At 52.7% G+C, this 23,867-nt stretch overlaps 10 protein-coding genes across 10 annotated transcripts; 5 read left to right on the forward strand and 5 right to left on the reverse strand.

The window, feature by feature from the left end:
• Positions 1–345: 345 nt before the first annotated feature.
• CC1G_03122 (serine protease) lies at positions 346–2,410 on the forward strand (the record flags this gene model as incomplete). The annotated part of the gene is made up of 13 exons (XM_001840841.2): positions 346–580; positions 640–745; positions 797–862; positions 919–983; positions 1,120–1,169; positions 1,229–1,279; positions 1,412–1,473; positions 1,596–1,656; positions 1,727–1,753; positions 1,812–1,994; positions 2,052–2,081; positions 2,142–2,262; positions 2,337–2,410. The coding sequence occupies 13 exons, from the start codon at positions 346–348 to the stop codon at positions 2,408–2,410; spliced, it is 1,131 nt and encodes a 376-aa protein (XP_001840893.2).
• A 166-nt stretch (positions 2,411–2,576) lies between these two features.
• Positions 2,577–3,709, reverse strand: CC1G_03123 (hypothetical protein; the record flags this gene model as incomplete). Its single annotated transcript, XM_001840842.2, has 6 exons — positions 2,577–2,695; positions 2,753–2,857; positions 2,920–3,059; positions 3,130–3,182; positions 3,230–3,276; positions 3,472–3,709. 6 exons carry the CDS (start codon positions 3,707–3,709, stop codon positions 2,577–2,579), a joined length of 702 nt encoding a protein of 233 aa, XP_001840894.2.
• Positions 3,710–5,411: 1,702 nt separating this feature from the next.
• On the forward strand, positions 5,412–6,359 carry CC1G_03124 (hypothetical protein; the record flags this gene model as incomplete). The annotated part of the gene is made up of 1 exon (XM_001840843.1): positions 5,412–6,359. The coding sequence occupies one exon, from the start codon at positions 5,412–5,414 to the stop codon at positions 6,357–6,359; it is 948 nt and encodes a 315-aa protein (XP_001840895.1).
• A 334-nt stretch (positions 6,360–6,693) lies between these two features.
• On the forward strand, positions 6,694–8,285 carry CC1G_03125 (hypothetical protein; the record flags this gene model as incomplete). The annotated part of the gene is made up of 3 exons (XM_001840844.2): positions 6,694–6,964; positions 7,020–7,910; positions 7,974–8,285. The coding sequence occupies exons 1-3, from the start codon at positions 6,806–6,808 to the stop codon at positions 8,283–8,285; spliced, it is 1,362 nt and encodes a 453-aa protein (XP_001840896.2). The 5' UTR covers positions 6,694–6,805.
• A 955-nt stretch (positions 8,286–9,240) lies between these two features.
• On the forward strand, positions 9,241–9,994 carry CC1G_03126 (hypothetical protein; the record flags this gene model as incomplete). Its single annotated transcript, XM_001840845.2, has 4 exons — positions 9,241–9,285; positions 9,338–9,386; positions 9,419–9,520; positions 9,693–9,994. 4 exons carry the CDS (start codon positions 9,241–9,243, stop codon positions 9,992–9,994), a joined length of 498 nt encoding a protein of 165 aa, XP_001840897.2.
• A 349-nt stretch (positions 9,995–10,343) lies between these two features.
• CC1G_15090 (hypothetical protein) lies at positions 10,344–11,199 on the reverse strand (the record flags this gene model as incomplete). Its single annotated transcript, XM_002910710.1, has 4 exons — positions 10,344–10,411; positions 10,467–10,528; positions 11,040–11,137; positions 11,188–11,199. The coding sequence occupies 4 exons, from the start codon at positions 11,197–11,199 to the stop codon at positions 10,344–10,346; spliced, it is 240 nt and encodes a 79-aa protein (XP_002910756.1).
• A 238-nt stretch (positions 11,200–11,437) lies between these two features.
• On the reverse strand, positions 11,438–15,506 carry CC1G_03127 (vegetative incompatibility protein HET-E-1; the record flags this gene model as incomplete). Its single annotated transcript, XM_001840846.2, has 10 exons — positions 11,438–11,492; positions 11,546–11,747; positions 11,803–11,910; positions 11,965–12,039; positions 12,094–12,685; positions 12,740–14,256; positions 14,304–14,366; positions 14,414–14,676; positions 14,736–14,866; positions 14,919–15,506. The coding sequence occupies 10 exons, from the start codon at positions 15,504–15,506 to the stop codon at positions 11,438–11,440; spliced, it is 3,594 nt and encodes a 1,197-aa protein (XP_001840898.2).
• Positions 15,507–15,834: 328 nt separating this feature from the next.
• CC1G_15091 (hypothetical protein) lies at positions 15,835–16,702 on the reverse strand (the record flags this gene model as incomplete). The annotated part of the gene is made up of 3 exons (XM_002910711.1): positions 15,835–16,111; positions 16,220–16,262; positions 16,684–16,702. The coding sequence occupies 3 exons, from the start codon at positions 16,700–16,702 to the stop codon at positions 15,835–15,837; spliced, it is 339 nt and encodes a 112-aa protein (XP_002910757.1).
• Positions 16,703–19,176: 2,474 nt separating this feature from the next.
• CC1G_03128 (hypothetical protein) lies at positions 19,177–21,109 on the reverse strand (the record flags this gene model as incomplete). The annotated part of the gene is made up of 4 exons (XM_001840847.1): positions 19,177–19,571; positions 19,658–19,930; positions 20,006–20,201; positions 20,273–21,109. 4 exons carry the CDS (start codon positions 21,107–21,109, stop codon positions 19,177–19,179), a joined length of 1,701 nt encoding a protein of 566 aa, XP_001840899.1.
• Positions 21,110–21,670: 561 nt separating this feature from the next.
• On the forward strand, positions 21,671–23,355 carry CC1G_03129 (hypothetical protein; the record flags this gene model as incomplete). Its single annotated transcript, XM_001840848.2, has 3 exons — positions 21,671–21,684; positions 21,885–21,908; positions 21,942–23,355. The coding sequence occupies 3 exons, from the start codon at positions 21,671–21,673 to the stop codon at positions 23,353–23,355; spliced, it is 1,452 nt and encodes a 483-aa protein (XP_001840900.2).
• Between the last annotated feature and the right edge of the window lie 512 nt (positions 23,356–23,867).

A 23,867-nucleotide genomic window follows, 5' to 3' on the forward strand; every position in this document is an offset into this window, starting at 1 on the left:
GCTGAATTGCGCCGTGCTGCAAGTTTTCATGAGAAGCATCATCTAAAGCCGTCAATAAGTAATTTTAAGGAGAAATAGTACTCACGCTCCTTTGCTTCTATCATCCTCATTAACAAAGCGCTGATTCAAAGGCTATGGGTGGAAGCATCGGTAGAACGATTCATCAGCGCTTCTCAGGCAGGTGCACGAACCTAATACGAACCTAAAGACGGAATCTACACCTGGGACCTTATCCGACAAGTGCGGCAGCTTGGACTGCCCAGACATACCGTTATCCCAAGTACCAACAATGAGCAACTTTCCTATATATTCTGATGACCATTTCACTAGAAATCAGCTGCAGCCATGCGGATCCCCGGTTCTCACATCCTCACGTTTCTCTCGTTTCTCTCAGTTGCTCTAGGCACCCCGACTATTGGCCGGCGTGCCATAGAGAGATATGAGGGGGAGACGACGGACAGGCTCATCTTTACGCTTAAACCAGGCGTTTCCAAAGCCGATCTCTTCAACCGTCTCCGCATTCGCAACTTGGACCAGGTGGTCACCCACCAGTGGAGCCATGCCTTGAACGGATTTGCAGGTCAGAAGTCTCAAGTTTCGGATGCGCAATGGATAATTCATTGAAAATACAATAACTAGCCAAGTTCTCCAAGAATGATCCCATCTTGGACGCACTGCATTCCTCACCCGAAGTCGAATCCATCTCGGAGGATGGGATATTCAGCATTAACGATCTGGTCACGCAGTATGTCTTTCTCTGTAAAGGCTAACGACGACTCGACTTATCAAGCTTTAGAACCAATGCAACCTGGGGTCTTGGGCGCTTAAGCTCCGTCGACAAAGTGCCTAGCTTTGGGACTGGGTACGAGATTCGATCGTTAAGTCCTTGTTGGTTTGGACTAATATTTCATGTTTTAGGGCGACCAACTATAGTTACATCTACGAGGATGCTGCAGGCAGGGGAACGGATATATACGTTCTCGGTGAGGAAAGAACTAAAGGTTTCCGAAAAGCTGCTGATTGGATCTACGGCGTAGACACTGGGATAAGAGCGACACACGTAAACGCCTATTCAAATATTCCGAAATCTCTTATTTGCTGACCACTGACCATCGATAGGAGGACTTTGGTGGACGCGCCAGATTTGCAGCTACATTTGGACCCTATCGGTGAGCGATGGTCTTCAACCTGAAATGGTGGGTTTTAATGCGTGAACATAGTGCCGTAGATGGACATGGACATGGGACCCACGTCGCGTAAGACCTTCAACAGTACCTCTGTTAGTCCTTCCAATGCCCGAGCGATATTTCCTCTTCCCAGTGCCATCGCCGCTGGGTCGCAGTTCGGAACGGCCAAGGTACTCAACTTCATAGAATAGTCGGTATCATCGTCAAGCTCATCTTGGATCCAGTTAGCGAACGTCTTGGGCGTCAAAGTGCTTAACGACACAGGCTCTGGCACACTCGCGGATATGTGCGTCACTATCTCCAGCGCTTCTATCCGTGCGCAATGGTTGATATACTACCCCTCTGGGTACCAAGTGTTTCAGGACTCAACTACGTACTCACCTCCGCGCGGTCTTCTCGGCGTCCCAGTATCGCCTCGCTCTCCTTTGGAGGAGGTGCGACGAGTGCACTTGACAATGCGGTCGTCTCGGTGAGCGCCCAACGATCCGCTTCATAGTTTTATTCCTATTCATCCGAGCTCATTCTGGGACTTTCGTCAGCTTATCAACTCTGGGGTGCACGTCGTCGTACGTACCATGGATCACATCAGCCGTAGGTGTGGTGCTTACTATGTTCTGGATTCAGGTAGCTGCGGGTAACAGCAACACAAATGCTTCCAATGTTTCTCCAGCACGGGTGCCAGCGGCGATTACGGTAGGAGCTGTGGATATCACCGACACCAAAACTGCGACGTCCAATTGGGGCCCAGCGGTCGACGTGTTCGCTCCAGGGCAGAATATTCGAAGTGCCTGGGCTTCAAATGATTCCGTGCGTTCTTTCCCTTGCTGCTAGTATAGGCTCGGGGTCCTGAAGGAGGGCTGTTAGGCCACCGAAATCGCTTCCGGCACGTCCATGGTGCGTGGCATAGTAGTTTGCACTTACTGGACTTCCACCATCCTCATTTCCCTTCACTAGGCGGCTCCATACGTTGCTGGCCTCATCGGATACTTTATCAGCTTCGCTGGTAATACCAATCCCGCTGAGATGCAAGCTCGAGTGAAGGATTGGAGCTTGGTTGGCGTGTTGAAGGGGCTCCGTGAGTTCCAAAATCCCTGCTCTGTGCTTCGATGAAAAGCGGTGAGAAGCTGACGTTGCATTTTACCTACATAGCTCAAGGGACGCCCAACAACCTTGTCACCAACTCCTACGTCTGCAATTTGGTTGAGATGATGATATGCATTTGAAAGGGGGCATTTTAAAGAGGCTTCGGTTTTCAGGAAATTGGCTTCTCGACGTGGTTGTTTCATCCGTTGGGGTTTAGTTGCTGAATGAAATTGGTATATTCCCGGGTACTAAACTCGCCGCATAATAAAGTGTGATAATAGACCGGAAGGGCGCCGTCGTCGTTTCCTAGCTAACAGGCAGCGTCTTCTCAAACCACGCAACCTTTTGGTCTATCGCCTGCTCAAATGCTTCTGCGATTTCAGGGTACTTGGTATCTGGTCGACACGCAAAGCCATGGGACGTCCCTGCAAGAACATTGGACTGGTTACTTCAAAGGAAGCAGAGGGGGCGACGAATCATACCTTTGTAGACTTTGAACTCGTAGTCGACGAATTGCTCGGTGCCTTTCCTCTTCGCATATTCAGCCTCCGTCGCTATCCTCTTGTGGTCCGGAACCGTGTAGTCGACTGAAAGAAAGAGTGTCAGTCGTTCAAATGCTTTACTAGTATCGTCCACGGAGTGCGCTCACTCTCGGCACAAACCCAGGCTGACGGGACTTTGACCTTCCTGACTTCAGCAAATGTATACGGGCCTGGGTGACACACGATGATGCTCTGGACAAAGTCGGTTGCGCCAAGGCGGATGCAAGCTGACCCTCCAAAGCAGTAGCTATTGAAATGTCGAAGTCAGCACAAGTCGAATAGTCGTTCAAATTTCGAGTAGAGCTTGGCCAACGAACCCCACAGCACCGAGCTTGTCATAATTCTTCTTCTCCTTCAGAAGAGAAAAAAACTGGAGTGGTGTTAGGTATGTAGAAGAAAAGGGCAGGCGGCACGCACCGAGGCCAGTCTCCCATCCACCACCGCCGGTCGGTTTCTTATTAACCCTGGTAGATTGGGAATGGCTTTAATGATGAAAACTATGTATTCCCAGGTTGACAAGTGCCGCGGACGCTCTGGTATCGTGTCCATGTAGCTTGGAGGGAATATCGGTTGACCTGCGCTTGCCACATCATCGACATACGTTCAGGATCCCCACTGGGAGGGGCTACAGAGAAACTAAACGAAAGAAAGCGACGCACCAGCGAAGTAATCCGGAATCCACACATCGCATTCCAACCGACTCGCCAACCTATCCGCGACCAACTTGGGATTGGGAATGGCCAGACCGAAGACATCTGTGCACACAATGACTGCGCGTCCGCGCCCCGTCTTTGAAGGTGGGCCAGGAGAGAGGTAGGCCCCGTTGAAATCCGCTTGAATCGAGCCGACTGGCTCGCCTGGGAGGATTTCTCCTTCGATGCAGCTTGGACACGACATTGCGCTGGCTCTTTAGGCTAGGAGGGTGTATATCAGAGTGTAATCGAAGGAGTAAGTTCTTTGAGGTCTAGTCTTTGCCGGCGCTGCACTCGTTGAACGGTGAGGTGAGGTGGCAGGTGCCTGTTTCTCGTGTCTTGGACCTGAACATTGAGGGCTGTTATAAGTATGGTGCGCGGTGACTGATCAGGAAAGCATTACTTACTGCCTCCTCGTGCGCGTGATCGAAGGGAATGATCATCAATCATGTTTGGATGTGTGGCATTGTGAGTATGTAAGTCCTGGTTACACCGGGTTTCGTATTTGAACTTCGTAAAGGAGAGCGCGCGAGCGTTGTACCTGTGACAGTAGGATGTCGCCCATCGACGAGAGACCGTTTGAAAACATGCGAGGATGGAACGACCACGATGGAGACTCCCAGTGTCATTTGAACAACAATCATCATTTTGTCTATCTTCGGTATTGAGTAGCTGCTTGGTATGACGAGGGGAGAGTATTACAGTTCCTAGAGCTCAAATTCTTTTTAGATATGACAGCCATGCGTCGCCTTCACACGCATGCCTCCACGATATCGGTGGATGTGAGGATCAAGGCAGAATACGAGACTCTCAGGAGGGCAGCGTATGGGCTAATTCGCCTCAGTGGGCATGGGTTACCGAGGAATTCCTGAATAAGTGCGTATATACCACGTTTAAAATGGAGAATGGTTCTGCCCGTATGGCGTATAAGTTCGACCGCCGCCCCATATATACTTTCGCTAGCCCCTAACCACTCAATCAACCGTGACGCGACGCGTGCTCGAAGCACGTGTTAATCCGACTATCGGGTCTGGCAGATCCTGATCACCCTGTCGGTGTTGTCCAAACTTGTCCCTGGTTTTTTGTGACCTTGTCTTTTTATCTCTTGTTCAACGCGGTTCAGGGATAAATCTGGCACAAACAGCAAAACATGCTCGACTCAATGTACACCTGCGGTCTGCACATGCCTAACAGAAAGCTGTCCAAAGTCTATTAAATCATGATGTTGACTTTCCTTTTTCTTTCCTTTCAGGTGTTGGCTGTCCTTAAGCTTTCCGTGCCGGTACCGCTAGTCAACCAGCCACTAGTCACTAGTCATCGAAGAGCGATTCGAATGAGTCGACGTTTTTGAACCAAATCGGAACGGGCGCTGCATACATCGCTTGGGCCGTTCAGGCCTTGCTTGTGCACAATTGTCAAATTCTATTGGCATAAGAGCGGCCTTCGATGCACGCCAAGACTATGGCTATCCTTTACGAAGTCCTTTCCGACGAGCCTGCTTCCAGCCGCATGTCATGTCCAAAGGGATTCGAAAGGAAACGAGGTCGAGGTTCACTGGACCACGCTACCCTACAGACTCTGAATCAGACTATGTATTGGTAGATCAACGCCTCGTGTACCTTTCGAGCCAACGATCATGATCACTGGGCCCTTTTTTAGTCTTTGTTCTTCCCCCATCCCGCCTTTATTATGTCGTCATCATCAATGGTCTTTCATCCATTCTGGCACTTATAAAGGGGGATACAGACTAGGGCCTACATAGTATCCCCAACTATCATAGACACTCGCTGACGCCCAGGTGGGATCCTAGTAGAACCCGTTGTGCAATATACCCATCGCTCAGGTATGTAGGTTGCTTCTCTTCTGGGATTCCCCACGTATTTCGTGCTCATATTCGCCTTAACAGCATGCCCAGCAACATCGAACTAGCCATCGCCGACGCTCTCGCCCTCTCATCAAAGACCCAATCATGCTCCCCCACACCGAGCATCGCCCACGTTATCTCAGCCTACATCCGCGTCGCAGGTTTCGCCGATTTGCATCCTCACCTCGACTGCACTTCGCCAGCGGACGCGATAGCCTCATCCTCCTCCTCAGCGCTCTCCGATGCAGCAGTTCTATCCGCCTTTGAACGCGCCCTCGAGAAGCACGCCTCGCCGCTGTGCAAAGCGGGCTCGGAGGCTGCGAAGCTCGTCGCGCGTGTTCGACGGGATTACTGGCGTTGTGTTCTTCTCGCTTCGGGAAGCCAGGACGATGAGTTAACGCAGTTGCTGCTCGAGTCGCAAACCAGAGAAGCAGCAGCATATGCTTCTGTATCGTCCCCTCCTTCTCCCTCCCCGCAGTCAAAGTCCAAGAAGGCGAAGACTCCGAAGCGTGGTACTGCGAATGTCGATGTCGATGTGACGGACTCCAAGGACTCTGAGGACGACAAATACATTTCGACGCCGACGAAGGCGAAGACGAAGGTTGGCTTGTTCTGCCCGACGACCTCTGGCCTTGAATCGCTCGTTGGCCGCAAGAACGGTTTCCCCGAGCGCAGCCAGATCTACCTCAAAGGTCAAGGCTGGAAGACCCTCTACCCCTGCCCATGCTGCGGCTCCATGGTTCGCGCTCGCGAGGTCCTGCGGGTGCTTGACATGGAAGCGGGGGACGAGGATGTTGAGATGGCGGATGCGACAGCTGATTCTTCCATGATCATATCGCCTGAGCCCAAGAAACGCAAGTCTAGTATGGCCAAGGGGGGTCGCAAGAAGACGAAGCAGGTGAAGAGGGGAAAGCAGGTTGCGGTGAAGGATGCGTCTTCACAGGTTTCTTTTGACCCTTACGGTCCTTCAACGAGTAAGGCTTCTATGTGATGACCCTCTCGGTTGGCTACTGCGACTCTGTCCATTCGAAAACCCCGAACTCAGCCCATTTCTGTTCCCTCTCACTGCCCTTTTGTTATTTCGAATCATTGTGATTCCAATTATGGCTCTTGTGTTTTCAGTTATGGTCGTCCTCTTAATTCTATGCGTATTCTTAGCCGCCGCTCGTCCCAAAGCATGTTCCAATATTATACCTGCTCATAGTGCACTGTTTATAGATGCAGCTAATTTCTGGATTCTTGTCTGGAACGTCGAAAGTTCCAACTCCGTCTGCGCAAATAATAGATGTTGAGCCAAAGGCGCCGCGTCTATTCTTTCTCTTGAACCACGACCACGATCGAAGGCAGCCTCGACCCACCACGCACTCACGGGACCCCTGATTGCAATGGCTCTAAAATATCTCGCTCCTCAAAGCTATCTTCTCCCATTCTGCCACGATGGAGCGATTGAAATTCCCGGGGCGGCTGTCTGACATCTCTCAGACAACCTGGAAACACTGTTGCAGCCAACCACCAGCCGCGTCTACCGACTCCCTCATGCTTCATCATCCACGCTTTCCCGAAACGAGGAGTTATATTGGGCCAATTCTCCACAAGGCGGGTGCTCTTGGGGCTGACATGCTTGTCATCGACCGTATTGACATTCGTATAGGGCGCATCGCCATTCAGCCACCTTCCCAGAGAGATTTACGACCCAATCGTACGGAGTATATCGCGCAAAGACGATCTCCTCTCCCTCTGCCTCTGTTCTCGCCTATTCAGATACGAGTGCCAGCGGGTCCTCTACGACGACGTTCGTCTCCGTGGAACTCCCCGACTAATCGCATTCGCCAACGCGATTCTGTCCAACCCAATCCTCGGCCCCCTCGTCCATAAACTCACACTACCAACACGGGCGTTTCTATCGCCGTACGAGCGCCAGAGGCTGAGAGACGCGATCCGGCGGCTCAGCTCGCTCCACGAACTGTACCTCAAGCACCGAATGACCCAGTTCGAATGCGCGAACGCCTACGTCGACCCGGAATTGCTGGAGGGGTCCAGTGCTGAACTGGAGCTGTTCCACACGGAGCTCGACTACCCGGATGGGTCTCTACCACTCGATTCCCCTTTCTTCAAACAGCACCCTCATCTTAATCACCTCCACCTCGCTTGGGAGAGTTGCCCCGAGCCTTTAACGCTTGCGCCATGCCTTGACTGCCAGCGTGGGGGTCGGCTGACGCAGCTTTCGCTTGGCCCAGACCTTCCGAACCTACGCCAGCTTCACGTCGAGAACCCGGATCTCCTCTCCCTCTTCTCGGGCTGCCCCTTGCGGTGTCTCCACCTCAAGAACGTGATAATGACGTCGGAGAAGATTTCAATGCTCTCCAGATTTCTCGGCCAGTTCTCGAGGACATTGACGAACCTCGGCTTGCAAGTCAAGTTCCCTACTAGTCTAGCACAGACGGTCGAGAGGGAGAGTGGGATCGTATGCAACCTTGTTCAATCGATTTGCAGCTCGCTACCTAAGCTCAACGTTCTATCCCTGAGTGGTGAAATCATCATCGTGAGTCGATCTCCGAGTCGTTTGCCTCACTAACCAGTCGTTACTAACATACATTCGCCCCAGGCCCCTGAACGCTGCTCGCAATGGCTACCCCTGTCCAACACCGCCCTCGAAACCCTGGTACTCAACACATCCAAACGCGAGTACCACATCTCCGACTCCCAGTCCATCCAAGGGACGAATTCTCCGGAGAAGAATGGCAGGGATTTGGCGTTGGCGATCTTCGAGATTGCACCTGCCATCCAGAGGTTCGCTGTTGGTCGTTCAGGGTGTATCGCTGAGGCGGGGGGTAGTTGGTGTTACGCTAGGAGGAATGGGAAGGTGTGTTTTGAGGGACGAGGAGTGCTGGGAGAGGACTGTTGGATGAAGGTTTGAGGTTCGAAGCTTGAGGACCGAGGACGTTGCTCCGGTAGTTCATTATCTCGTTTACCGTCTGTTGTCCCCAGTCTGTTTAGGCTGCCGAGGAATTGAGTAATGGTACCTTTGGTATGTTCGCTTGATTCAAACGCGAGGAGGCTCATGCTAGAAAATATCGTACTGAAACTGAAGTACAGTCTGACCCTATCCCTAATTATAGCGAGGAAATCCAAAACCCAGATACACCAAATGAGGTAAGATGTCCAGATGATAGTAAGTAGTCCATGTGCATGCCGGAAACCTACTTTACGGAAATCCCTATTCTCTGTCCCTTTCTCGTAGCAAACTGCGTCCAATCCAGTTCACCACGACCACCACGCCGTCCTTCCACCCGACCCATGCATCCGAGTCCAGCCAGCGCGTTCGTGCAGAAACAGCCAAACGAGGAGCTTATGTTGGTGAAGATCTGACTAGGCCCTGTGCAAACAAGGTGGCCAATGGGTTCGAAGCATGAGTGGCTCGCTCGCCGATACAGGAGTGGAGGGAGTGGCTTCTCGGCCGCTGCGAAGGAGAATCATTGCATCGACTATGGCACCGTCGATGCCTAGTAACATAAGTCGTTGACGGCATTGTTGGGATCATAGTTGAGGTTTCCCTCCTTTAAGTGCACAATCTGAAAATGACCTGAAAGAAGGAAACTCTGTCAGCTTTGTTCTCTGCACGCGATCGCGAGGGTAAACTCACAGCAAAGGGAGGCAGCTCAATCTCGAAGCTTCTCTCCAAACCAACCCATTTCGTCTCCACTTGTACAGTCGAGCCCGTTGCCGAAGCTCTTCACCAACTGAGAAACACGGAGAGATGATCGCGTTTGGCTGAGTTTCAACCGGTGACATCATTCGGGATCTCAGCGCGGCCCAGCTTGCTTCACTCCTCCAACGTCAACTTGCCGCCAGTCCCGCCAACGACCAACGCAATGACCGCGAAAACCCCTCCAGACTTGCTTCAGCCCATGTTGTCGGTTAGGTTTGGACATGGGACTTGACAGAAACCTGCGCTTACCCGATTTCCAGTCACAACTACGACGTCCAGAGATACGAGTTTGGGATGTCGTGAGGCCTGGTGAGTTTTTGGATTATTGAATTGAAATCTAGCGCTTACCCCTCCCTTCTTCGAACGACTCCAATCGTTTGAAAAGTCTTCAGGGCCCTATATGCGTGTCATAAGAACCGGTGAGACGACGCTAAACGAAATCGGTGAGTTTTGACTTTCGAACATCGAATGGACTCGACTTGCTTACTGTCTGCTTCCCTTACACAGATCATTCACCTTTGATACTCCAAATGGAATCGAAAATGAGGACCTATGCGATGCTATAGGTGAGGTCTCATTCATGAGAAAGTAAACGAATAACTTACCTGTTAACAGTCCTCGGTACATACGGAACGCCCTACACAAGCGAAGTCGGGCGATACATCGACTGGAAAATCGCCGTGGCTCATGCGCTTACCCATTACTCGACGACGACAGCCTTCCACATCCGAATCTTGAACGCTGAGTGGTCGTCTCGACGTCAGAGAGGCGGGGTGAGGGTGTTGCGAACACTGCAGAAGCTTCAGGCGAGGGGAGTTGAGAGGATCGAAAGCCCCACACCACTCCCTATACAGACACGACAGCGCTATATGCGTGTCAAGGTGCGGGTACTTGAAGAACCGGTGAGACGAAGCTAAACGAAATTGGTAAGATTTGAATGTCGAGCATCGAATGGACTCGATTTGCTTACTCTCTGCTTCCCTTACACAGGTCATTCACCTTCGCTACTCCAAATTGGATGGAAAATGAAGACCTACCTGATCCTATAGGTGAGTTCCCATTCAACGAGCAAGTAAACCAATGGCTTACCTGTATACAGTCCCCAATGTGTCACTTGGAAACCCCCACAAAAGCGAAAGTACACGACGTCAAACTCGAAGTGGTGTGTGCGCTTGCCCAGACCTCCACGATGGCACGTTGACGACTAGAAGAATTCGACATCCAGACCAAGGAAGACGTCGAACACCCGCAAGACCTGTCACGAATTTATGGATCGGAATTTTGAAAACTCGTGAGCGTTCGGCGGGGAAGGTTTTCGTGGCCACCGAGTAGGCCTGTACGAACGAGTAAGTCCATGTACTTCTCCTCGATCCCACCTGGTCGACTTACCTTGAAGCAGGCCTCCGGAAACGATCGCAGAGGTATCAACGGTCTGTTCCAGCCCCGTCGCTCTACCCAATCCAAGGGGTCAGCATGCTCGGGCAAATTCAGTTTAAATGAGGTGCTCATGCTCACCATTGACTAGGTCGTGAGTAAACGACGTCACCGCTAGGTTCGAAGCGCGGCTGGATGGACTTTGAAGCCTCCATTCACCCAGCGTACGTATGCTCTTCTCACTCAAGTCAACCACTCCTATGAACTAACAGGTCCCTAAACGAATCAGGGCGTTTCTCTCCTCTGCAATCGTCAACGCCTTCAATTTGCTCCGCCCACTCGTCAGCTAAAGCGAAAATCTCCCGCCAACCTGCTGAATTCCCCGGCGTATTCCGGCTGACTCGTCTTCATTTTCTGGGAAGGACAAGACATCGTTAATGCAACGACACCGGGACCTCCAGATGGAGGAGGAACAACAGCCAGGACAAGATGCGCGCCCCGGATCAACATCTTCGGTCCAGGTGGACAAGAATCCAAACCATCCGGCCTTCAGACTGCCGGCGTTGACAAGAACCTCAGTTACCTTACAGCGATGCAGTGAAAGCATGGGCTCGGTGGAATGCAAGGGAGATCCAAGCGCTTGAGGAGGCGGAGATTCGGGATCGAGGATCGTTGCGTTCAAGCTCCTAAGATGTAGATCACAAGTAGTACGTGTTCGTCGAGTGGTTTGGCATACCGCAGGGGCCATGGTAGATAGGCCGTCGGTGTACAGCGGTGTCCGTTCCTCGCCTTGGTACGCGTTGATTTGTCGAGGACACTGGCGTGGATTCGACCCCAGTCGCATCGAGCGACGAGACGGTAGCATAATAATTTAATAAACTGCCATACAAGAGCGACAGGGCAGACGGTAAAAGTAAAGTCCTGATACGTGAGAAGGGGCCTGACATTTAAATACCGCACGCTCGAGTGACAATAACACTGGGTGATTACCCGATAGGCCACAGCTGGGGTGGTTCGCCTGGTGGCCTCGGTTCCTGGCATCTGAGAGAAACAGAGTGTTAGTTGCTTGCCATTGCATGAGTACCGGAACATACTTGGTCCATTCAGTTCCGTGAACTGCATTGGTCAGATCGAGCTGGCAGAAGACACCACTTTTCCATTGGGTTGCAGGGGAGAAGAGATGGGGACGGTCTCCGGGTAGAACCCAAAAGAGGAGATCTCCTGCTGTGTTGCGGATCCAGCCATCATCCTGAGCCATGTAGATGGAGGGAGGATACATGTGGAGCAACACCTGATCTGAAATAGAAAAGGGGATAGGAAGGAGGTAATCAACATTAAGTAAAAAGTGTACCTTGAACATTGGAGGAGTCAAAATGTTGGAGGTAGGTGGGCTTGTATTGGAGGGGATTCCACAGGCGGATGGTCTTGTCCTCGGACCCAGAGGCAAGGAGGGTCCCATCTGGGGAAAAGGCAACAGAGGTGACAGGCTCACTGTGCCCTTGCAGAGGCTCACCCTGGGCCTCCCCAGTTTGGGGGTTCCACAGGCGGATGGTCTTGTCCTCGGACCCAGAGGCAAGGAGGGTCCCATCTGGGGAGAAGGCAACAGAGGTGACAGGCTCACTGTGCCCTTGCAGAGGCTCACCCAGGGCCTCCCCAGTCTGGGGGTTCCACAGGCGGATGGTCTTGTCCCATGACCCAGAGGCAAGGAGGGTCCCATCTGGGGAGAAGGCAACAGAGGTGACCCAAGCACTGTGCCCTTGCAGAGGCTCACCCAGCGCCTCCCCAGTCTGGGGGTTCCACAGGCGGATGGTCTGGTCCCCCGACCCAGAGGCAAGGAGGGTCCCATCTGGGGAGAAGGCAACAGAGGTGACCCCACGACTGTGCCCTTTCAGAGGCTCACCCAGTGCCTCCCCAGTCTGGGGGTTCCACAGGCAGATGGTCCTGTCCTCGGACCCAGAGGCAAGGAGGCTCCGAGATTGGGAGAAGGCAACACACCACACGGATCCACCAACATGACTTGTCCATAACTGCCTTCTTTGATATGAGTAGGAGAGTGAGGGAACTGCAGCAAGTTGGGGATGGAACCATAATGATGGCTCCGAGGCAATATAGGCAGGTAGGGCAGAGTGGTAGAGGTGGGGAGCACTATGACTGATGGGAGTCCGGAACGTGGATGAAAATGTTGCGATAGCCGTGAGGCGATCTCGGGTATTATGAGACAGAGCTGGTAGAGCCTAAGACGAGGCATTAGTATCCGGGAGCTACACAACACACAGATGGTCAAATACCTTTGCAATGTGGGGTAAGGTATCATAGGCGTAATCCACCTTCTTCTCCACACTCAGCACCTCCAACCAATACAGTGATTTCCCCACCAGGAACTCGTCCAATCGTTCTCGAACCTCATCCAATAAACCTCCTGTTGCTGTGGCCATGCCAAGGACATGATTACCCCACGCCGTACAGGCATACGCCAGATGAGATGCAATGCGCAACGGTTTCGGCTGCTCGCTGTTCGACTTGTACGATGTCGCCGCACCCGAGATACCCAGCCTCAGCTCCTTCTCCATCACAGTGAAGCAACGAAGAGCAGCCATTTCGTTTGCCGAACATCGATCGATAGCCCATTCACGTCGGCGATGTGGGTTGTCGGTGGTGAGGTAGTCAGCGAAGGATGCGTGGAGGATGCTGATGGGTCGGTGGTCGTCTCCTGGCACCTGGATGACAGCTCGCATGCCTTGGAAGGCGCAGCGAACATCGTCGTTCTCCATTCCGAGAAGGTCGGCATAGTCTGAAACAGACAGAGGATGCAGTGCAACGAGGAGCAACGACAGACACACAAACGCGTTCTGAGCGTCCACCGGTTCCAGCCCTTCAAATGCCTGCGACATGACGCGCCCATACAGCCGGTACAGCGAATCCAGACGACTGGTGGACAACGACGATTCTTCGGACGAACAGAGGTCGCGGAACAGCCGGACGACGTTGCCTGCGCGGTACTCCTCGAGGTAATTGGCCAAAGTTGCGGCAAAGATGAAGAGCTTTTGAGACCGCTTGGCGAGGGCCTGGACATCCTCTGGCTGGACATGATCGCGAAGGCGTACGAGTTGCGAGAGGCGATAGTGCAGATAGACGGTGATATCGGCTTCGACGATATGTTCCTCGACGTCGTGCAAGTGCAGAAGCTCCGGATATTTTTGGTGGTAGTGGAACACGTCTTCTACAACGACGTCAGGGCGGCTGGTCAAGAAGACTTTGAGCGATGGCGGGAGCTTCTGAGACACGATGGTGTCTAGGAGCTTCTTGAGCTTGCGCTTGTCGGTGCACTCATCAAGGGCGTCGATGCCGAGGACCACCAACTCGTCAGGCCCAAATGCGGCTCTCGCAGGCTCGAGGATGAGCACGCGATACTGATCTTCGAAGTTCATAGCAATGGGGTCACTGCACTCGTCGGATTCGAGCGCCTTAACCAATTGCTCCGCGAACTTTGGGCGAACCCTTGCAAGGGCCCTGGCAAGGGATGGGATAATGCACTGGACATCGCTTCGGGCGTCGTGGTCCAACGAGCAGAAGAAACTGGCCCCGAGGAGACCTTCCGCGTAGAGTAGGGCGCAGAGGGACTCTGACACCGTCGTCTTGCCAGTACCGGCCATGCCGCAAAGCCAGAAGATGGGAAGGGAGGTCGGGTCTTTGGCCCAGCAGAGTAGGTTCGCCAAAAGCGCGACTCGGGTTCCGGGGATACATCCTTGGCGGTTCTCTTGCTTGAACTCGGCTCCAGCAACGGTCTTGATCCTCTTGAGGTGTTCTATGTGTCATTGAGCAAAGATCATGCCTCGAAATGGACACTCTTACCGTTCTTCTTCAACCATTCAACGACTTCCTTTGTTCCAGCGACCATATCCCTCGTCTCCACCACTAGATGGACGTCAGACCACGCATCGACAAGACGGACATGGACTCACCTTTATCCTTCACCCAACCCATTCCCTCCGCCACCTTAAGGGTTGCCTTGTGGTCCGAAATACTAATGTCAAACTGAACTCGTATCAGAAGCTGCACTGTGGAGCAGAGCGAGAAGGACGATACCATCGCAACCTCGATCGCGAACCTGACCTCTTCAACAGCCTGCTTAATCTCCTTCTGATCCTCCGTCGCATTAAACACCCGCTTCCCTATCGAATCATCCAATTTCTTCTTCATCTCCGACGCCTTTTGTTGGAGCATCCTGCAGGAAGCGATTAGATTTAAATCCTCCTCAATCAATGGCACGGGATGACAACGCACCTGGCTAAGCCATCCAGTCGATCTCGAACCGATTGCTCCACGCCCGTGGTAGGGCAAGACTTGAGGATGTCCTTGAGGACTTCAAGGCGACTGCCGAGCTTCTTGACCTCATCGCGATTGCCATCAACAGTCTAGTAAACAAGGTCAATCGAGTTCCTGGATCGTGAAAGAATGCCAACGTACATCCAGTATGTTCAGGATTTCCAACATCGCAGCAGCGACGCTTTTGACCGGGGGGAATACATCGGTGGTCTCCTTGATAACCCGCAAGACTTCCTTGGTGCCATAGAAGATCGTGCGTGCAGCCGACGACACTGATCCTTCGTTCGTCGCAATCGCAGGGGTGGTGGAATTGCCTCCGTCGGCGCTGGGCATGACCGGCGTGTCTGTGACAGGGTTGGTGCGTGTGGTGGGCGCAAGCGGTGCGTCGACCGAGCTCTGGTGGCGAGTGTGAGCCACCTCGTCAACGGACGGGGTTCCAGTTGGCTGAACTCCACCATCGCGCACGGATAGGGCGCCCCCGATGACAACCTGGCCTCCCTCGTTGGTCTGGGGAACAGTGGCACTTTGAGGTGCGTTCTCGGTGGGCGCCGCAGTCTCGCCTTGTCTCCCAGGTACATCCAGGCTGAGGTCTCGAATGGAACTTGAGCCAGACTGAGGAATCGAAGGAGTAGGCGAATTCGAATGCGATCCGAATCTGAATTTCGAGAGGAGCTTCTCTTTGAAGCGATCGCGCTTTCGCGGCTTGGTTGCAGAACTTGTTGAACTCATAACAGCAGGCGTAGTCGATTGGAGGTTGGTGGTTATAGCTTGTGTAGACTGAATGCTAGGTTTCGAGTGCAGACTGTGCGAAACGAAGGGCCAGCCTCGAGTGGGCCACGAGCTTCAACATGGCACACTGCCACAATCCGCTTTGGGGTGATTGCTTGTTCCGTCGTTTACGGATTCCACACTCGAGGATATAGAATACCGGGTTCAGGCTTCAAAAATCTGTAAACGCGAGATTGAGCGCTCTATGGCTTGTGTGCATCAGAAAATCGAGCCCACACCTAAAGAACAGCGCAAAAGGACTGCTATGTGTACATGATGACACTGCTCTCTATCGACACTCGTCCGCGAAAACCGTTGTCCAAAGTACGGGAACGGTCAAGTCATGGTCCAGAGTGATCTCGTCCTTCAACATCTCTTCCAACCCCGTAGCTTCCTCGACACTATGTCGGTCTCTTGAATCGTCGCCTCCGAGTCGCTCCTCCAAATCCTGCCTGGGTGCGCAACGACGGTATCTTCCTAGATCGAGATGATTGAGAATCCCAATCCGTGCCCTCCCAGTCCTCCCCTTCCTCGCATCCCGTTCTACTTCCTCAGCCGGTACTTCTCTGGTAGGGTCGTATACCAATCAAACTGCAGCCAACGAAGAAAGGGCGACCAGCAGGGGAGGCGTGGAGAAGAAACCGCCGTGTCCGACGGTCGTAAGCGAGACATACGAAAAGTAGTGTGCAGCTGTGTAAGACAAGAGTATTGGTTTCCCTGAACACGCAGAATCAGAGCCTGAGCAAACAAGTAAGAGAGTAAACATACTCACGTCAAGTTCAGGCGCCCAAAACACCGGAAAGCCGATGATCCAGACAGTGCAAAACGTGGCCAATGTTGTGGTGAATAACGTATGGTGCGTTACATCTTCTCGGATTCGACGTCTTGACGAAACCTATCAAGTCGAATTGCCTTTCGACCAAGGTTCGACCCTGTCACCCCTCGACAACGGTCCCTCTACCCGATGTTTGCCCTCGCGGTCTACCTGACGCGACCAAGCCCGCGCCGTCCTTGCGAAAGCGTGAAGCGCTGGGTACGGAAACTCCCTCCTAGCGATGGTTTCCCTGAGAATTGACGGTAATACGCAAATGTAAGCCAATGTAAACATCGAAATTGTAATCAAAACCAAAGAGCTTACGAATGTGACTGTAGACCATCGGAAACCGGTGATATATATGGTCTTCTAAGGGTTGAATTCGCGTCGAATCGAAATATAGGTTGCTTATTGTGTTGGCGATTGCCTTAGCAGCTTTGTAGGACCCAAATGGTAGGCATGTTAGTCTTGTGGTTGGTCCTTCCAACCCTGCCCTCGTCGCGTCTGTGTTCTCTATCGTTTCTGTCGCGTCATCGTCAATTAGAATTTGAGTCGACAAAGGAATTTCTTCAGCATACCCCGTTGCAACTTGGATGCAAGTCAAATGTACGTTTGCAAATTTCTGGCCTGGACTTTGTGAACGCCATGGTGTCGCGATTCTGGCCAACGACCGACTGGAATTTCGGGACGCGGCTGGGGAGACCTACACATCGAGAAAGGTCGGTCGATAAAGGTGTTTCTGGACGTCTTTGGGGCGCGAAAGAGGACGATGGTGTTGGCTTGTGCGAATTGTCTACTTGTCCGACGAAGATACTTGGAAGATACCTGCAAAATGTTGATGAATCGCGTTTGGCTGAGTTTCAACCGGTGACATCATTCGGGATCTCTGCGCGGCCCCGCTTGCTTCACTCCTCCAACGTCAACTTGCCGCCAGTCCCGCCAACGACGAACGCAATGAACGCTAAGAACACTGAAGACTTGTTTCAGCTGACGTTGTTGGTTAGTTTTGGTCTTGGGACTTGACAGAAACCTGCGCTTGACCGGTGAGACGACGCTAAACGAAATCGGTAAGATATGAATTTCGAACATCGAATGGACTCGGTTTGCTTACTCTCAGCTTCCCTTATACAGATCATTCACCTGAATGCGATGCTATAGGCGAGTTCTCATTCCATGGGAAAGCAAACCAATAGCTTACCTGTAAACAGTCCTCAGTACATTCTAACACCCTACACAAGCGAAGTCGGGCGAACATCGACTGGAAAATCGACGTGGCTCATGCGCCTGCCCATTATTCGACGACGGCAGCCTTCCACGTCCGAATACCTGAGCGCTGAGGCGTCCTTTCTGCGCCGGAGTGGCGCGGTGACGGTGTTGCGAGCGCTGCAGAAGTTGGAGGCGAGGGGACCTGAGAGGATCGAAAGCCCTTAGTGCACAAGGAGGAGGTAAGTGCAATGCTCCACTTCAATCGTAAAGGAACACTTACCTTTGCCTGAACCGTAGCCACAAAGTCTCCTCCAGTCCAACCGACACTCCAGAACGGTAGAAGGCGCGATACAAAGGCGAAATACTCGAGTTATCCACAACAAAAAGGCTCGGCGCTCGACCTACAGAGCATCTCGCAGCGCTTCTTCGAGGGTACTCGGTGGCGTGGTGACCTGAGGCGACTAGTAGGCCAGGTAAGCGCTTCCGACTCCTTGAATCGTCGCGAAAGCCATCTCACCTTTGGTTATATAGCGCAGAATCCTGCTGGCTGCGACACAAATCTTACACTGCGTAAAACGAGGACGAGTAACGGAAGTCATGAAAGCTGAAAACGTCGGTATCTTGTTTAGCAGGATCGCATATACGGACTGGGTAAGTCCCCGCAACACCCCAGACGACAGGCGACCGGCTTACCATTCGTCTAGGCGGGCGTGGACGACCTCGATTCAACGTGGAACTCAAGAATATTACATACACCGCGTATGCGAAAAGACGAATCCGACTTACCGACAGGGGAAGGCCTCGGACACCCACCAAACATCGCGCCAATCCGTAGGCCGCGCTTCCGATGGTCGATGAACGCCCAGCAGCGCACGTTCGTGGTCGTAGGCCTACACGAACGACGCAAGTGCACGCACTTGCTCTTTATCGTAGCCCGTCGACTCACCTTTGAACTTGGCGTGCAGGGATGGGTTGCAGAGACGCATCGTGGGTCTGGGCCAACTTGGTGGCTGCAGCCCACCAAAGTCAGCGCATCAGGGAAAAAGGACACTTTTCCATAAACCATTCACTACACGTGCACCCTGAGGTGGGCGCTAAGGTCGAGTAGGGATAGTATAGGGGTCATGGCTGGTGGGTCGACAAGGTCAGTCCCGATCCCTCATTTGAATGGGAATCTACTTATACCTCTGCATAGATCGTTCAAAGGATTTGGTGGATCCAAGACGACGTGGCGTGGCGTGAGTCGAGCTGCGTACGACGCGGATCCCGATCGCGTTAGGAGAAAAACCGGTCAGCACCTGGTTCAATAAGGTCAGTCTTGGCCCTATTGTGTTGAAGGTAAGAGTACTTACGCCTTTCGATGTGGATTCAGCGTGTATACATCCCAATCCGCTGTCTGTAGCTCGGTATCACCAGTAGGCTGAAATAGAAGATTTGGTTGGAACAGCGGGCTTGAAGCACGGGGTTAATATGCCATTACTAGAAAATGATATCGTATTGAAATAGAAGTACAGCCTGTCCCTATTCTTATCCCTAATCATAGCGAGGAGATCCAAAACCCAGATACACCGAATGAGGTAAAAAAACATGTCCGTGTAGCATGCCCTGAACCTACTTTACGGAAATCCCGATTCCCTGTCCCCTTCTCGCAGCAAACTGCGTCCAATCCAGTTCACCACGACCATCACCACGCCGTCCTTCCACCCGACCCTTGCATCCGAGTCCAAGCGACTCAATAAACCTCTTACAAACATCCGAGCTCTGGGTTGACGCCGCGCGGTTGTACAGCTTGACGTAGTCTGTGACGACGATGCTTGCGCCGCAGTAGACCAGGACTGGACAGCGCAAGCGTTTGGCACGGGCGAAGCGTAGAATGGATTCGCCGGCTGATAGGTTGAGGAAGAGGTGGTCGGGGGAATGGGAAGCGGAAGGGGCTGGGCCTTCCCAGCGTGCGTTGTCGGTGATGAAGCTGAGGTTGTTGGTGGAGTCGAGTTTTCGGAGGGATGCTGTTGGGAATACAGTAACCATCGTCAGGCCAAAACGTTCAAGTTAAAACGACCCAATCAAGAGTCAAGACGAGAGAGAGACGTACGTTCGTTCTGCTCGATCCAGAACCGCGCAACGGAGGAGGAGGGGAGAGTGATGACTTGTATACCCAGTGATTCGGCGTACGAGATTTCTTGTTGGTTGTTCGACATTCTGTCGTCGATCCACACGAGGGTTGGTTGGAGGATGGTGTCTTCGGCGAAGTCGTCTGGATCCATTCCTTCGACCACGGTCTCGGCGTCCGAGTTGTCGTCTGCGAGCGTAGCCGTGTCGTCGGAGTCGTTGTCGAATGGGATTGGAGATGACGTCCGTATTGGGTCTGTAAGTCGCAGTGGGCGAGTCGGAGTGGGTCAGCATGTGTGCTCGTATCAGAAATGGGGGATCCTCGGCTTACCTGGACACTTGCTCTGCAGGACGTAGTCCTTCAAGGATAAATGTCTTACCTCCGCGAGAACGCTCTTCCGAGTGATTGGCCCAAGACCGTCTGGGTCTAGCGCCATGAGCAGGGCGGCGCACGTAAATTCGTCGAGGTCGCGTCGGATCCAGCAGCGTAGACCGGTGAGGAACTCTGCGGGGCTTGTCACGAGGAACTGGAAGGGGTATCAAGGTGTTAGTCAATCCTGATTATCGATGGAATAAGAGAGTAGGAAGTGGTACTGACGTCTTGGCCTACGCATATATCCCAGAACATGTCCACGTCGGATTCGGATGAATCGAGTTTTGTCGTGGAATTCGTTGATGTTTGGCGGGGTTTACCACCTCGTCCAGTGGCAATGGTAGTCCTCTCTCCCCCGAATAGAGTCACGTCCGAATCCGAGTCCGAATCCGAGTTCTTGTCGTATTTCGTAGTTCCACAATGCAACCAAGAGGTCCGACCAGAGTTATTCGGTGACGAAGGGCTCATCTGACTCCCACCAATACTATTCATAACATGCAATTTGAGCGTAAACAGCTCGATCCACCTCGACAACCTCTTCTCGTCGTCTTCCAACCTCCCAATCAGGACTGCGGGGTTGACAAAGTCCATGAGGGTCGTGAGTTTGAGCTTGGAGCTCGCCCGGTAGGCGGAGAGGTGCGTCCGGATTCCGCTGAGGATTTGGGCGAGTTCGAGGAAGAGGTCTGTTAGTTCGTTGTTGGTGAGGTTGGAAGGTGAAAGAGGTGGTGAAGGCTGTGGTGGAGACTTTGGAGAAGAAGATGGCGACTTCTTCAGGTTCAAGTTGTCCGAGTCTGCACCGTAAAACGAAAATCCCGAGTCGGCGTTGGAGACTCGGAGTTCTTGGCCCTTTCGTTCGAATCCCTGGCCAGAGTGGGTACTATGGTGAACTTGATGGATATTGGCGTGGTGGAATTCGAGGAGGGGGAAGAGAGTGTCGATGAGGGTTTTAACACGCCAATGGAGCTGTCGGGTCTTGTCTTTCTTCGCTTGGAGCTGGTCCAGCCAGGTGTGGATGCCCCTCGCGACGGAGAGGATGTTGAGGAGCAGGCTCGTGGCGTCCATGATGCAGTGTTATGTCGACGTCGCGAGCGAGCGCGCGGATCCGGTTGCCCGTGTGCTTAGGCCCCTGGGTTAGTCAGAGCTCGGAGATGAGGACCCGAATAGGTGGGTTGGATTCCTTCAGTGGATCGACAGCCGTTTGGGACGGGTATATGTAGCGAATAGCGAATAGTGATAGGTATGTACCTGTGGACTCAAGGTCAGGTGGGTGGGAGGGAGGAAGGGAAAGTGAGGTATTGGGCGGGTTGCGGCGGGTTTCAAGTGGCTGATAAATAGGTCAACCTGATCAATAGGACGTCTTTTTTTAGTTGCACATCATAGCCTTGAGGGATCTAACGGTATACCTTGTTCTTGTTCTCCAGGCACCAGGGTCGTAGTGCGCTGCGGTTGGGCGCAGAGTCACGAATTAGATGCCAGTGCAGCCTTGTACACCTGTCTGCTTAGTCCCTCTGCGATTCCAGGGCGCGAGAGGAGAGAGAACACGTTTTGGGGGCTGTGGTGCGCTGAGGGTCAAAGTACGGTATTGGGACCCAGGGACACGGGAATGGCTAAGATGAATACCAAATGCTGTTCCTTGCGTAGGTGTGAACAATCTCGGAATTCACGGCATCGTCACGGGCGCTTAGCGGTTCGAGCTAAATGCTCAGTGTTCTCGTTCTCATGGGTGTGACAGGTGACAACTGAATGAACGCTGCGGCACAGCTGGCTTCTATCTGGTTTATGATTATGAGAGAAGAGGTTCCGCACACTGCCTTGCTAATATATATCTCTAACTTAGCTTTGCGAATGGCTTCCTCCCTTCGTTCGTTGCGACATCTCACACTCGATCATCTAGATTGACGACTTGGGACTACCAGATGACCAGAGGCGACCAGTCCAGAGCTTCATACGCGGATTCATTCGCAGGGACTTCTCCCGCTGCAAAGCCTTCTATTCAGCATATTACTGGAGTCCCGACACGAGGAGGACGGCGCTCAACCGCTACGCAATCCTCACGGTTCGATAATTGGTCTCTTATCGCCAACCTTTCCCGATTCGGCGCCGTTACCAATGACGATTCTATCCTTCCTGGTGGGACAAAGGTTAGATCGTTCTTTCAAGGTGGAGGCGTTCACGAGAGGATGGCGAAGATTCGGAAAGCGATCGTGAAGATTCGGAGGGAGTGGGAGCATGGATACTGGGGTTTCGTGGATGAATTGGAGGCCGCGTTTTTACGGAATGCGCCTGGGTTCGAGGAGGGTGGTGGGTTGTTTGGTGGTGGAAAGAGGAAGGAGTGGGGAGACAGAGTTCGGCGAGGGGAGAGAGAGGATGAGGTTGAAGAAGACTATGGGTTCCTCAAGTTATACACGGACAAGGACGGCTATAATCAGATTTTCTCCGTCCTGAACAACGCGTTTAGAACGGATGAATTGGAAGAAACGGAGGAGCGGCTGCGTGCTGCCGTATTCCTTGTCGAATTGTTGACGATCGAGCTCTTCAATTATACTCTCAGTCGGCAAATCAACGCGCCCCGCTCGGAGGAGTCGACGGACGGAGGCGGGGAAGAAGGGTTTACAGGGGTGGTGTACAGGGGAATGAACGTCACCTCTTCGCACTTCCAGAGTTTTTTACGCCTGATGGAAAAGCCGGTCGAGGAACGATACTGGGCGATTCCACTGGCGTTCATGTCGTGTTCAGCGTCGCGCGACCTAGCGCTCGAATTCACAGCAGCAGCCGCGGAAGAGCCACTTCAGGACGCCCCCACTGTCGTACAACATAGAGTCCTGTTCAGAATTCACGTAGTCGCGCTCGACGCGGAGTCGCTGAGGGAATACAGGGAGAGGTTTCCGACGAGCGTTGTGACCACCATCTGCGCAGTGGATATTAGTGCGGTTTCGGCGTTTCCGGAGGAGAAGGAGGTCGTGCTGAGGGGCCCATTTTTCCAGCTCTTGCGAGCCTCCAAGGAGCCGATCGTCATCCCACCCGGGGGCGCAGAAGCCGCAGCAGCCTCGGGACCCAAAGAGGAGATAATGGTATTTGATGCGGTTGTTTTCAACACCAACCGGGATCATCCCTCGACGATGGAGATGGACGAGGATGAGGGAGCGAAAGCGAGGGAGTTCTTCGCGAGTGCAATTGGGTTATCCAGGACGAGAGTTTGCATGGAGCTCTGCAGAGAGTTTGGGTTGAAGGAGGATGAAGAGGCGTATAGGTTGTTAAACGAGCAAGCCAGGGATAAATTGAGAGCTTTGCGAAATGGATCCGACTAGAGGGAGATTTACGGTAGAGTCCATGTCATCGTCTCATACCAGTCGGGATAGGGGTCATGAGTAGCCGTGCCCAACATGAGACTTGACCGGTGACCATATAATATAACCAAGTACATCAGATCGCATAGACGAGATGAAGGAAGGGATGGTTATATACCTGATACAGCGTGGCTTCTGAGATCTGAGCGTTGAGCGGCATCGTGCATCACAGCTAACACATCGAGCGTCCCACAAGTGCGCAGACACCTGGTATGACTGTCCAGACGTGAGAGAGTCGACGGATAGAAGATAAAGGCCATAACTGACTCCTGTCCAGAATTCACGGACACCTGCTACTGCTAGCCTACATCGAGGTATGGCCCACCAACTAGCTTTGTAGACCGTCACCGATGAGCAAAACTTACAAGTGCTGTTCAATTTGTGCGTTCTATTATGGAGGCAGAGCGAGAGAGGGGAGTATTGGTGGAGAAGAGTCTAACAAGCAGTTTCTGAATGTCGTTTCGACGTGCAAG

Source organism: Coprinopsis cinerea (genome assembly GCF_000182895.1).
Source record: "Coprinopsis cinerea okayama7#130 chromosome 8 map unlocalized cont3.8, whole genome shotgun sequence".
Lineage (NCBI taxonomy): Eukaryota > Fungi > Basidiomycota > Agaricomycetes > Agaricales > Psathyrellaceae > Coprinopsis > Coprinopsis cinerea.